The sequence below is a fragment of the Seriola dumerili genome, unplaced genomic scaffold (assembly GCF_002260705.1).
Source record: "Seriola dumerili isolate Sdu_G_001 unplaced genomic scaffold, Sdu_1.0 BDQW01000043.1, whole genome shotgun sequence".
Classification (NCBI taxonomy): domain Eukaryota; kingdom Metazoa; phylum Chordata; class Actinopteri; order Carangiformes; family Carangidae; genus Seriola; species Seriola dumerili.
Window position 1 is genome coordinate 223,490 of NW_019174298.1, and position 13,243 is coordinate 236,732.

Here is a 13,243-nt window from a genome sequence, read left to right on the forward strand (position 1 = left end):
TTACCATGTGTATCATCTTAGCTTATTGTATCATGCTAGGTGTCTTAAAGTGGCTATGATCTTTATTTGTATAAACTAACAATGGATCAAACATGAACAATGTGAAAATTATGTGACAATGTGAAAGCAGTCACTCGTAGTGATGAACTTTCAGAATCTACAATTCTCCCCAGATTTATGGAGGTTTATAGTGAGTTTCAGCTCATTGTTGTTGTTGCAGCTGTCCAGCTGCAACTTTACTGTTTTCACTCTCACTGCTCTCCGAGCGTTTTGTTCGGCTGCAGCAGGTTCCAGTTTTGAGTGGAAAAGCTGTAAAAATCCACCGTACATGACAGGTGGCCATAAACTTGACTCCAAATGAAGGATAATGTTATAATGTAACTGCTGGATGTGTAAATAAGCAACTGTTTTCTATAAGTTTACCATATCAACTTAAAAAGTTACAATATGCATGTGCCATCCTTGGATCCATCATAACAATATCTTATATTACACAAGGAAATAAATGAATAACAAAATGAAAGAAGATCTAATTCTGCATGTGTTGATTTGCTTTTTTATGTTGGATTTGGGTCAAAGCATAGCAATTCGTAGAAATGTATCTTTCTTGTAGCGGAAGAAGTGACAGGAAGAATTCACTGACTTTGAAAAAAATAATGAGCATACTTGTAATGAGTGACTTCACTCACAGTCCTTCTTCTTTCTGTGCATTTGCCATGCCTTTAATGTTTTAGTCAGGCTTATTATTAAAGGGACCTATCAGTCAGTTTAAGAATTTGCATGAAAGTTTAACAAAATGTCCTCGTGGCAAAAACAATCGAATCAACATGAACACAAACACATTTTTCTCCAAGTCTGAATCCAGATAAGTGAGACTGGAGTTGAACTACTGTGTGGCCTGAAGCTGCTGCATCATCAGGAAATGGACGACTGGGTTTATAGGCCCGTACAGCTCTTGTCTGAACTTTATTACACATTGTACAATAAAGCATTACACTGAGGTAGTACCATCACTTCAGAGACTGAAAATGCCATCTTGTACATTTTTACCGTCTGTTTTCTATCCCTTTTGATTCATTCTGGACTGAATTTTTAAACCCTGGAGTAAATGTTCACTGATAGAGACTCATAAACCTTCCTGAAGTGTGCAAAAAGGTTTGAAGGCTGAAATTCACTTTTTATGAAGTCTGCTTTATCATCAGGCAGTGATTATTCACTGTGAAGACCTACTGTTCGAGGAAATGCATCAATCCGTACCAAACTACAGGACACAAAATTTGCATTTAGAAATGTGTAAAATATTTCACTGATCTCTCTTTTTCTTTCTGTCTGTCTGTGCAGGTATGAGATCAGGGACATTCACCTTGTGGAGGAGAGCGTTCTGGAGAGCCTGAAGGTCAAAGCCGACTTCCACAATTTCAAACCACGACCCTTCAACATGCGGGAATTTTATGACCGCACCGGTCACGACATCAACGATATGCTGCTCTCCTGCCACTTTCATGGCACTGAATGCAGAGCAGAAGACTTCAAAGTGGTAAGTTGTCTCAGAGGAAGATTAGATGCTAATTAAAGGATAAGTGTAATGATATTCTTAGTTTTCCCTGATTGTCAACAAATCTGATGAAAAACCATAAATTCTGCCCTACGAAGCTAAAAAGCAGTAAGTGCATATTTGGTCAATAACACAATCATTGATCATATGTAGTGTCTCTTTTAAATTTAGTCAATTTGACTTTGGACCAGTAAAAAGGATGAGCAACTTCAAACTGAATAACAAAGTGTTTAAGACAGATAGCTTTTTTGATATATCACCTTACCCATATAAAATATATAATGCCATAGAATTTTTGTCTTTTGAAAAAATAAAAATAACAGCATGTTACAGCTAGCTGGTGAGATATCCTATATATCGATATAGATATATATAGACATCCTTATTTTGCAAATAACACTCACAATATTTGCAATGAAAAACAACCCTCACTGAACATAAATTATATTACAAAAAAAAGGATCACGTGGAGTCTTCATTCAAGGCAGTCGGTATTAACGTGGTCAGATAATTAATCCAAAAGACTCTCTGCAGTAACCTCTTTTCTCAATCACTCCCCCTCCCCACCCACCCTCAGAGATCCTGAACAACCTCAATGCCCATAAAGTGAAGGTCATTAACTGTATGATTATAGGAAATGAAATGCACTGGAGCAGACTCCTCATCATGATTCCTAATGGAACATTTCTGTTCACAAATTTGAGTTTTTAATGTACATTTTCTCTTTGCCAACATGATATAAATCACATGGGCAAACCGTAAAGTAAGTATGTAAATAAACAACAAAAGTGGGTTTACATGTGATTCTACCTGTTGAAGGAGTCAGCTGTGATGAAGGAACACACTCTGAATATGGATGAATAAGCAATTTAAGTGTTAGAGTGTTGTCCTGCTTCTGATTTTTGATTGTTACTTTTGAGGATTCAGCACCCATCTATACAAACTGGGTTTGAGCTCCGTGATTTACTACTCAAACACAAAGTTACGGGATGTAAGGGAAATAGAGAGTGTTTATAACCACTTTATATTCAAGTTAATAACTTGCCAGTTTTGGAAATATCCTGTTAATTTACAGCTGAATAGCAGCTCAGTAATTTTTTAAAGAAATTACGATGAACATTTCCAGGAAATTAGCTGGAAAATACAGAACCTGTAAAATAAAGTGTTTCCGAAATAGTCCCTATAACAAATGTGCTATTTACTCCTCTGTGAATAATGTTTGCTAAAAACGACATCGCTAGGGGATGATTTTTTTTTTTACAATTAAAAAATATAGAATATCACCACATGTCCTTTAAAATGAAGGTCATTTTTAAAACACAGTGCATTTGATTTAGTGTTTGAATAGTAGAGAGCTGACGACACACAATGTAAAATCATGAGATTATATATTTATAGTGGGTTAAAAAATGATGAACCCCCCACAGCAAACAAATAGCAAACCTCTGAGGGAACCGAAGGAAAAGCGTGTAACTTTCTGACCTCAGGATACCTGCTGAGTTTTTCTTCTGTGGATGCTGCTGGTTGGAATCGAAACCTACTCTGGTAGAAAGTTGTCAGAGTAGTGGTGTGAGCTTGTACATCTTTTATTCCCAGAAGTACAGACAGACATTTAGAGTGCAGACAGACAGACAGATTAATACTTTTATCTTTGTTTTTTTTTTTTCCATGTTTTGTGATGATCACGTCGGGGTGTGTTTATCAGTCTGTGTATAAAATGTTTTGAATCTGTGCCGACAAGTCCTTGTTAAAATTTATGATCAAACACTGTTTTGAGCGTTTTATTTATTTAGTTGAATCCCCATGGCTCTGTGTACATGTTTACATCTACCGTTTCATCTTTTTTATTACCATTTCCTACTTCAGAACAAAGGAGGGGTGGCATTGTACAGCAGTGTCCTTTAAAATTAAACCCTTGTGGAGAAGAGATGTGGAATAATGCAGTGGAGCAACAGTCCACTGACATTATATATGTGTGACCGACTGATGCACGAGTAAGTTTTCCCTGCGGCAAAAAGTAGAGCTCTCTGACTGTGATGTCTCTGCCATAAAACCCTGCTGTTGCTCCTGGCACGCCCGACACTGTTGCCAATAGTCATTGGCATGTGACGTGGTTTTTAATTTGGACCTGAACATTGATCATTCCACCCAGCAACCTCACTGAATAGATTGGATTAAGTTTTATGGTAGTTTTCTTTCTCTCTCTTTTTTTTCCCATTTATCTTCAGTGGACGTCTGAGGTGGTGTATGGAGGAACATAACATGTTGTGTCAAGTGTGTGAACTGTGTAGAATCATATATTTGTTTTTACCTTGATTCAACGAGGAGAGTTAGAAACAAGCTTCTATGTGTTGTGGGTTTGTAGGTATGTTTTTAGTGGGGGACATTTATACACACACATTCATATACAATGACACCGGAGAGGAGCTCTACACACTGCCACTTACTGTAGCAGCCGCACTGAAGCAGCTTCAGGATGATATTTTTGCTTTGGGGCAATTTTACTATTTTTCCTATGAAGCCGGTGAAAGCAAAACTGCTGGAAGCCCTTTTTATGTCTCTGAATGCTGTTTGAAGTAGCAAGATCAGACTACCTCATTTATCAGATGTGTCTGGCAGCAAGTAGCAACTCTGGTCTATTATTTCTTTACAATAGCTCCTTTTCAAGTTTTGAGTTAAATTCAGGATTCTTGTGATCACTTTTAGAGCCCTGCATGGTCAGACACCTGCTTACATGAGAGAGTCACTGCAGCGCTGTATCACCTGTCGGTCTCTACGTCTTCTGATCACGACCACTCAGAGGTCATTGTTTAGAAATAGTTATTTACAATGTTCCCCTTTTCCACCGTTTTGTCTTGTCTTGTTTTTGTTTCTCTCCACACACCTTATGTTGTCCTTTTGCATCTTCTCTTCACTGTTTTGTGTCGCACTGCTTAAATCTCAATAGCAGCACCATTGGCCAAAGAGAAATTAAATGCCATCCCTACTGTGTGCTCGTATGTGGATGGGCTGAGAATAAAGTTCATGAGTCCTGTAAGATTTTAACATATTCAAACATATTTCAAGCCTAAAAAGTTAGCCAGTCTGTCCCCAGGCTAACTCAGAACTAATGCTAACATGTGCTGGAGCGAGTAATGAGAAGAGAAGGACTTTTTACAGACCGCAGTAACCCCATGGAAATATTCATCACTGAGGATATATGTATTTATTGTGCACAGAAAAGCCTGACTGGTCTGCTACAGGTCTGCACTGCACTGAGATTTTATACTAGTGGAAGTTTTTTTTTTATTGTTACACTTTTCCCCACAGTAAAAAGTGCTTGTAACTGTTGAATTATTACAGAAGGCAAAAATCTTCTGCTGGAGTAAAAGGAGCTGAGACATTTGATGTGGTGGCTTAGACAGACACTGGCTGTGTTCAGAATCACTCTCTTTCTCACTCATTTACTGCTCCCTGTGCAGTGGACGCTCAGTAATTTACTCAGTAGTGAGCAGTATATTGAGATTTCGGACTCTTAGCAATCACCATCATTTTGTGTCATCACTGGCAGCTGTTGAGTGGCACAACAGTAATTTTCGCATCTTGTCGAGGCAGCGAGGAAAAGGACATAAGGGCAGGACATAGGGCAGGAAGAAGGTGCAGGTCCAGATTTCAGATCCTGGTTCAGGGACAGGTGGCTGGAAAGCAAAGGCACAAGGCAAGAATGAAAAAATCTTGCAGAGAGCAGGTGGAAATGGTTGGTAAAAATACCAAGTGAGTGACTGGGGAATATGAGCAGGTGGGTGTGGGAGTCAGATGATAGGGCAATGCATTGGACTGTGTTATCAGAAAGCCCTTTTTTGTTGCATTGTAGAATTTTTTTAGTGCAATATATAGTTAATAGATTTACACACAAAAAATAAATGGCAGACAGTGCATATGGCATAGCTTTTAGATTGAAAAATATCTGAATTTACCCACAAATGATGACCTAAGACAAGAACTAGTGATGCAACTGATGGATCTAGACGCTCCTTTGAGGTCTCACTATTGATCTGAGAGCTGGTGTATGGTCTCTCAGAACTAGCTGTTAAGACGTGTAGTTTACCTTCGCTGGAAAATCCAATGTGCTGGTTGTTGCGAAAGGCCAGACTGGAAAATGTAGATAGCGGTGCATAATCTCTCGAGGAAGTCATTCATTGTGTTGCACTCGGCTGTTGACATGGAAAGTGGCACAAATAGATGAGTAACAAGTGAAAAAAGAGAGGTAGAGAGGAGAAGTGCAGTGCCTGGCTCCTTTCTCACCTTCGGTTTTGGAAAGTTGCAGAAATGTTCAGACACAACACCGCCTTATCTGTCGGAAAAGTGTGTGTGTGTGTGTGGGGGGGGGGGGGGGGGGGGGGGGGGGGGGGGGTCTGCTGCTGTGCAACATGCAGTTCGGAAGGAGTCTAAATCCTGCTTAAGCAATAGTCAAGGTCTGTCTTTGTGAAACTGAATCCAGGGCTTGTTGGTTGTAGCCTGGTTCCAGAGCTCTAATCTGCGATTTGTTCAGTGATTCAAATAGAGAAAAAATGAATGAATGAATAGAAGTGAAATGAAATGGCAGTTCAGTCTGATTATGAGGTCATGTCGGCTGCAGCTGCAGACTCTGCCTTCGAGGTGGAGGCTCTTAAACCGTTGAACTAATCTGAACTAGTACTCTGGATGCTGGATGCCATTCAGTGCCTCAGTTTCAGGGTCCTATTGTTGTGCATGCTGGCTCACTGTCACACTGTCATGATTTACTGTGACACTGGCACAGAGTCATTGTTGATGTTATTAGTAAGACCTGTGCTTTTGCTACTGTGGCAAGTCAAAATGTTTGCTGTGAAAAAGACATATTAACATTGCAGGATTTATCCTTTCTGCTCGGCTTCACACTGCACACTGAAACATGACAGGGCCTTTAATTTGTTTGTTCTGCTCGGATCAAGAGAAGAAAAGATAAAATTCCCCAAACAAACAGACTCTTGAACTGAGAGGTGAAGCTTGTGGCTGTGTGGCACTTCAGTGATGCAGCAGTTGTTGGGCGAGCAGAGTGCCCTTCTCCTAAATCCAAACATTGCATCACGACTTTTCTCTGATAGGATTCGAGACAGCCCTCTGGTTGTGCTTCCAAACATTTGGTTAGTGCTGCCTCAATAATTCATTTCAGCGCTGGAATATGAAATGCACACATATTAAGCATGTAAATAGTTGTTTGGTGCGTGTGTGTGTGTGTGTGTGTGTGTGTGTGTGTGTGTGTGTGTGTGTGTGTGTGTGTGTGTAGAGGGAGGGGGGTCTATCGTCCTTCCACCCACTCAAGCATCTTATTGACCTTTTCGGGTTTTCTTCTAATTTGCGGGGGATGGATAATTTATGTAGTAGTTAATTTATGTAGCTCACAAGTCAAGTCCAAGACTTTTTCTCAAACCCCTCCCCCTTCTCATTCCCACCTCCTCGCCGCTCTCTACAGTGTCTGCTGTGATAGAGCAATTTCTCTTCTCTTTGAAGAGCAGTGTGGTGCTCAGGAAATTGCATTTGGCCAGAACATAGTGGCGGCAGAGAGGTGTTTCCCCTGGAGAGGTTTAAGGCCTTTATTGCTCTCCTCTCAACTTCCCTTTGTTATCTACATCACCGCACAGCTACAGAAAACTGGAAAATGCACTTCCTTTGAAGACCGTCTTTGATGCATTGCATTGTTAATCTTTTCATTGTTTCATTGCAAAGTGCTTGATGAATAAGGAAGGAGGTATATCCCAACTGACTATTCTTGTGAAAAGATCAAAAGAAAAAAAAAGAGGCTGATAAGAAACTATTTCAGGCCGTTTGCGATAAGAATACAGATCCAGTCCTCAACTGAATTGACAGGATCACCTCATTTTTAAGAAAAAAAAAATCATACCGTATAATGTGGAAAACAAAAGAAAGATACTGCATCTGTAAGATGCCTCGAGGGTAAACTTTTCTAACTGATGGCACATACAGACAGTTGACAATACCTTGTTATCTCCTGTCACACAATTATAAATGTAATGGTTCTTTTCTCTGCATCTTCTCATATAACTAATAGGCCTATTTCCTCTTCAGCTGAAGTAGTGATTCGTCAGTGTGATGAAAAGGGAATTAGACATTTTAGTACAATAATATTCGCTTGAATAGCTGTTAACACAAAAAGTTTTAAACCTGATTGTGTCCAGTTTTCTTTGGTTTTTACACATTAAACAGAGCGGTGTCAGAGAATTGCTGATGTCGTGTCTTTCCACCATTTTTTTTTTGCCTGTTAATGGATCATTTCATAAGACAGTGGAGAGTCAGACTCATGTGGAAAGTTCTTGTGTTCCTTCACTCAGAGAAACACTGAGAGAAATGGATAAATGACTCCAGCAGTTATTAGTGAGTTATCGAGAGCACCCAGCGCTCCCCCTTCTGCTCCTCAACAGTTGAAGAGAATCATCACTGTTAATTGGACTCGGAGGTATTTCTGTAGTAGACAGCAAACTCTGCTTATTAATAAACCCACTCACCAGTGAACTCCAGCAAAGGAAAACAGAACGAGAGTCCCACTTTGACGAGCGCTTCCCTCGGTCCGATGCTCGGCCCTTTTTTTTGTTCGTCAGACTTGGCTTTGACGGCTCCACCTGGGGAAAAGACGTGTGTTTGCGGAGCTCCCAGCACACTGCTGTCGTGACAGTTGTAATGCTATAATTTCTGTGCTCTGATCGCTGCTGTCATACGTCAAGGAGGCAACATGCGTTTGTAGATTGTGTAGACAAAATGTAAGACATGCTGTGCCTCGATGAAGAGAAGAGACAGCTTGGTGGTATGAGAATAACTGCATTTTTTTTAAAAATCATTTTATCGTTTGCAAGCTGTGCAGCTGTGAATGTATGAAGAAAGTGTGTTGAAGAAAGAGAGTTATGTAACCATTTCTGCATGTTTTAGTCTGCTGACTATGAATCCTGTATATCTTGATGACATTACTAATGACCATTTCCCAAAGCGGTGCAGTTTTTAAAGCTTCACAGTTGCATAATGCAGCAGAGATAAAGAGAGATAAGGTTGGACAATAGATTGATAGATAAAGGTGACTAAACGTTTGCAGTGATGGAATACTTTTCTGAAGCAGGTTTAAGAAAGTTCATTTTCAGACTGTGCTGGCATGAACTGAAGCCTGTGGCTGTCTGGAAGATGGGAAATCTAAAATGTATGATATGCTTTGGAAAATGGAATAAAACATATAAAAGCACCACTTCCCTCCTTCGAAATCCCAAGCACAGTTTCACTTCTGCACTATGATGGTTCCACTGGAGAGCAGGATTGCAGTTGCAAACATTCCCACTGCGCTTTCACGTCTGACTTCCAGTTTGACTGCCGTTAAGCTGATGTAGTAATGGTCTTTAGCCCCAACCTGAACTCTCTAAAAGCAACCCAGAGGGTGACAACGAGTTCTGACTTCTCTGACAACTCCAGCCGTGCTGGGAGCTGAAAAAGAACCATACTGTTTGGGGGGGGGGGGCACACATACTTATGTCTGCATTTCCTCTGGGTTTTGTGGCCTGAAGCGACAGATATGAAGCACAGCCACCACCTACACCGCCCAGCAGCTTCTGGGTCAACACAGCTGCGCTCCACATCCTGGCTCCTGAACCTGTCACATTCTCCTGCGCTGACTTAGCAAAGTTATGTCACCTCCCGGTCACTGTGTTTATCCTCCTTTTTTCCACCTCTCTCCCTCCCTTCTCGGGCAATTTTCTGCATTCCTCCTTCGTCTCAACCCCTGTGCAGTGTATTCCTCACATCAACCCCCATGGGCATGACAATCCTCATTATGTTTTCATGTCATGCTCTCTGCTCTTCTTTCTATCTCTCTTTCCCTCCTTCATTCTTATGCCCTTTGTTCTCTTTGCTCCCATGACATCCACCTTTCACTCCCTCATTCAGGAGCCCCAGGTTTTAAAAAACAATCTAGAAAGGAAAGAAACATCATGATGAAGAAAGCATAGGTGGAGAAATTAAGAGCACAGGAAATCACCTAAACAGCCACTTAGACATATTCCCACATCCCACGACACCACTGTGATAAACACATGAACACACTTAGAGAGGATTGAATTAGTATTTGCCCTGCAGTGCTGAACGAGGGGTATTTAGTGCTGACCACCTTCAAAGACTGATTGAGGGGCAGAGAAACCACATTACCAAGATCAGCAGGTGAATACTCAGGGCTCATAATGGAGAGTAATCCTGTACATGAAAGCCATCTGTCAGCAGCAAGACTGCCAAACACAGCAGGAGAGCTGCAGCGCAAATTTATCGAGTGTACTTTAAAACAGGAATTTTAATAAACATTCACCTCCCAAACATCCCAGCAGGATAAACCCTCAGTCAGACTTCAGTTGTCAAGTTTATGTCCAAATGTAGCAACATTTTTAACTCAATTTCCAGGAAAATAGCAAAAGAAAGGATTTAATTAGTAAGAGAGACCAATGAGATGACGTAATGAAAGAGCATCAGTCGAAACCGTATAGAAATGGTAATGGAAATTCACATGCTTCATGTACGTCCCGAGTTATTCCCTGTAATGTTTCCATTGCACTTAGTCACATTTTGTTTTTATTGATACACAAACTTTTCCACATCAGCCAAAAGCAAAAACTGTGATATTCCTCACTCAGGTTTTTTATTCACAGAAAACAGGTGGATGGAAACAGGGAGGGAGAAGGACGGCCAGATTGATCATCTGACTTGTTTTATACTAATAGACTAATCATTATTTTCAGTGTCCTTCTTTAACTGTAAGATCCACTCCAATAACCCCAAACAAATGTGCTCATCTTAAAGCCCCGAGATATCTTGTTAAAGGGCGGATCGCCACACAGCATCTCTATGACTCCAGCTGGTTTCTAGACAGATCAGTAATGCTGCTCAAGCACGCTCTATTTGCCCAGGCCTGAGAGGGGGAAACGCTTTTTATGAAGACATTTCGGACCGGGGAAGAAGGAAGGGAAAAAAAAAAAAGAAGAAGCACAGCGGGGCCGAAAATAGCCTGGGTTGGCTGCACTGCTCTGCACATGGTTTATTTATCCTGAGGATTAGTGCAGGTGACTTGAGGGCCGGGTTCTGTGTGGGTTGCAGGCAGGCTGGCAAAGGGCTAGCTGTGACTCAGACTGCTGGATGAAGTTTAGGAGGAGGAGACTGAGGAGGAATGATGCCGCAGTTCAGACTGCCGATCTCCTCTGTACTCGCCTGACCCCAAATCAGGCTAATTGTGTCTTTCCAGAGGTTGGCTGGGAGACACAAAGGCCTCTGTTAGATGTAACAGAGAGGCTGGGTATAGTGGTGGAAAGTCACTAGATACATTTACTCAACAGTATTTCCATTTTATGCCACTTAACTCTTCTACTCCATTACATTTCAAATTTTAAGTATTGTAGTTTTTACTCCTCTACATGTGTTTGACAGCTTTAGCTTTCGGAAGGAGTGTCAAACCAAAAAACAGGGAGTCAGGATGGAGAATTTTCACTCTTTTAATGTAAATTCAGTAAAATACATCACAGCAAACAAGCCCAGAGTTGGCATGTACATTACCTGCACAGGAGGAAATTATGAAAACACACAATATAACAATCCAATAAAACAGGAGAGAGGGGGTTTACTAATGACTGGGAAGTTTAAGTCTTACATATAGACAAAGGGATCTTCAGTTGAGCAAATAAACCAAGACAGCCAGCACATATAACACTGTCCACAACACATACAGAGAAACTGATCACCCCCAAATCTACAGATATCAGAACAGATATCAGCTCAATAACAATATTAACAGGATTGAACAACATGTAATTATGGTAAAGCACCAGGACGTGTAATATAACTGAAGAATAAGGAGAGCCATTAAGCTTACAGCCACTGCAGAGCCTATCAGTTCACTTTTACAGAATTACATGTACGCAGTGAACTCTGTTAGCAGTCTGCTTTCCTGAATAGAGATGTACAAAATGTCTCAGAACAGTTAAAGTGTCACAGCCAAGTAAAGGGAGGACAAAGCAGTTCACATCAGCAGAGCCTTTCCTCTCCTCTTTGCCTGCCTCTCCAAAAAGCCAGAGCTGATGTGAGTCCTTCTGACAAAATATGATGCACTGTTAAAGATGAGACCACTTATTCCCAACCTTTAATGCTTGTGACTCCTTACAACAAAAAGCAGTGTCTGGCTGAGGTCGCTTGTCATATTTCAGATGTTTGTGAGTTTCACCAAAGACACGTTTTCTCTACCACTGTGTTTTATGTTAAATTCAAGTGGAAAGTTGAATGTGTTTAATTGGCTGTGTCAAGCGTTGTGTGAGTTGTGGTTTTACGAAGAGGCCCAGACCAGGATATCTTTGGAGGCGATCAACATTTATTCCGACAACAGAGGTAAATAACAAAATCCCCCTGTCGATTGTGATCATGATCGTGTACTCATGGAGTTCAACAGCAAGAGGAGCAAGGTAAAGGCAGCAAGGAGACACCCTTTAGGGGAGACTTAAGGAAGTGAGCACAGAGGTACAGAAACCGGAGGCCCAACATGTCAGGTTACAACTATTTACACAGATTTTGTGTCATCACAATAGTACATATTACTAATGTGTATTTGGTTGTGTTTTACATCTTACTGCTGTTTGATTGACTCTGTTACACAAGGTTATCCTGTCAGACTGAATCACCATGACAAGACCTTTTCATTTGATGTAATGGTGCAGCCAAGGAAACATGACATGACATATTGGATTTGAATATTTCACTCAGGATGAATGTGATATTGCTTTAATGAAGTGCAGTAACAAGAGGATTTTGTTCAGCAGAGTGGAATAAAAATGAAGCAACGAAAAAAGGGATTTGAGGGGGATATTAGAGGTTAAAAAGGGTTATCCATACAGATGCACAGAAATACGTGCGCGCACACACACACACACACACACACACACACACACACACACACACACACACACACACACAAACACACACACACAGTGATTCCCAATAATCCAGCATTGTCAGGGAACACGCACTGTAAACATAGCAGAATGATGGCAGACACGCACTAAACCTGTAAACAATCAAATAATCCTGCCACAGTACAAACAGCACTGACAGACACAAACACACAGAGGAAGTGAGGGGCAGCTGCTGGGGTTTTCTCTCAGCTCAAACCGTCTTTCACAGTAACCTGCTTTTATGTCTTTTTTTTTTTTGTGGGTGTGTGTAAACTGCACAAAAACTGTGTGCAGACAGACGCAGGCTCTGTGTGTGACGCGGTCAGAGAAAAGGACGCAGGGCAGGACGAAGTGAGAAAAGACAGATGGGAGCAGTTGTAGTGACAGGTGAGGATGTAGACTTTAGTCACTGTAGGTGTGAAACGGGCTCTGAACCAGGCAAGGACAAATGGGGGAAAGAAAGCATGGAGATGAAAAAAAATGAGCTGGAGGCATGTTATTTAGAGCAAAAATGAGAGTTATAATGAGGAGGTTTTGAATGGAAGGAGAAAGCGGCGGGAGATAAGAACAAGAAGGGGACAAGAAAGGCTCTCTCTTATGTCTGCCTCTGACATGGCTATAATGACTCATTTATTATAATACGCAGGAAGCTCCTGGCCAAATTTACTCTGCTCAAGATTTTTTATTATTGTCTGAGAAAAAACTATTAGTAGGA

General features: G+C 41.0%; 1 protein-coding gene across 1 annotated transcript in view; it reads left to right on the top strand.

Annotated features, from left to right (window-relative positions):
* Nucleotides 1-13,243, top strand: part of LOC111217362 (acid-sensing ion channel 1-like) — a 42,643-nt gene that overhangs the window by 3,753 nt on the left and 25,647 nt on the right. Inside the window, exon 2 of the mRNA XM_022739190.1 lies at nucleotides 1,342-1,537. Coding sequence (XP_022594911.1) covers nucleotides 1,342-1,537 — 196 coding nt within the window. The remainder of the gene's footprint in view (nucleotides 1-1,341; nucleotides 1,538-13,243) is intronic.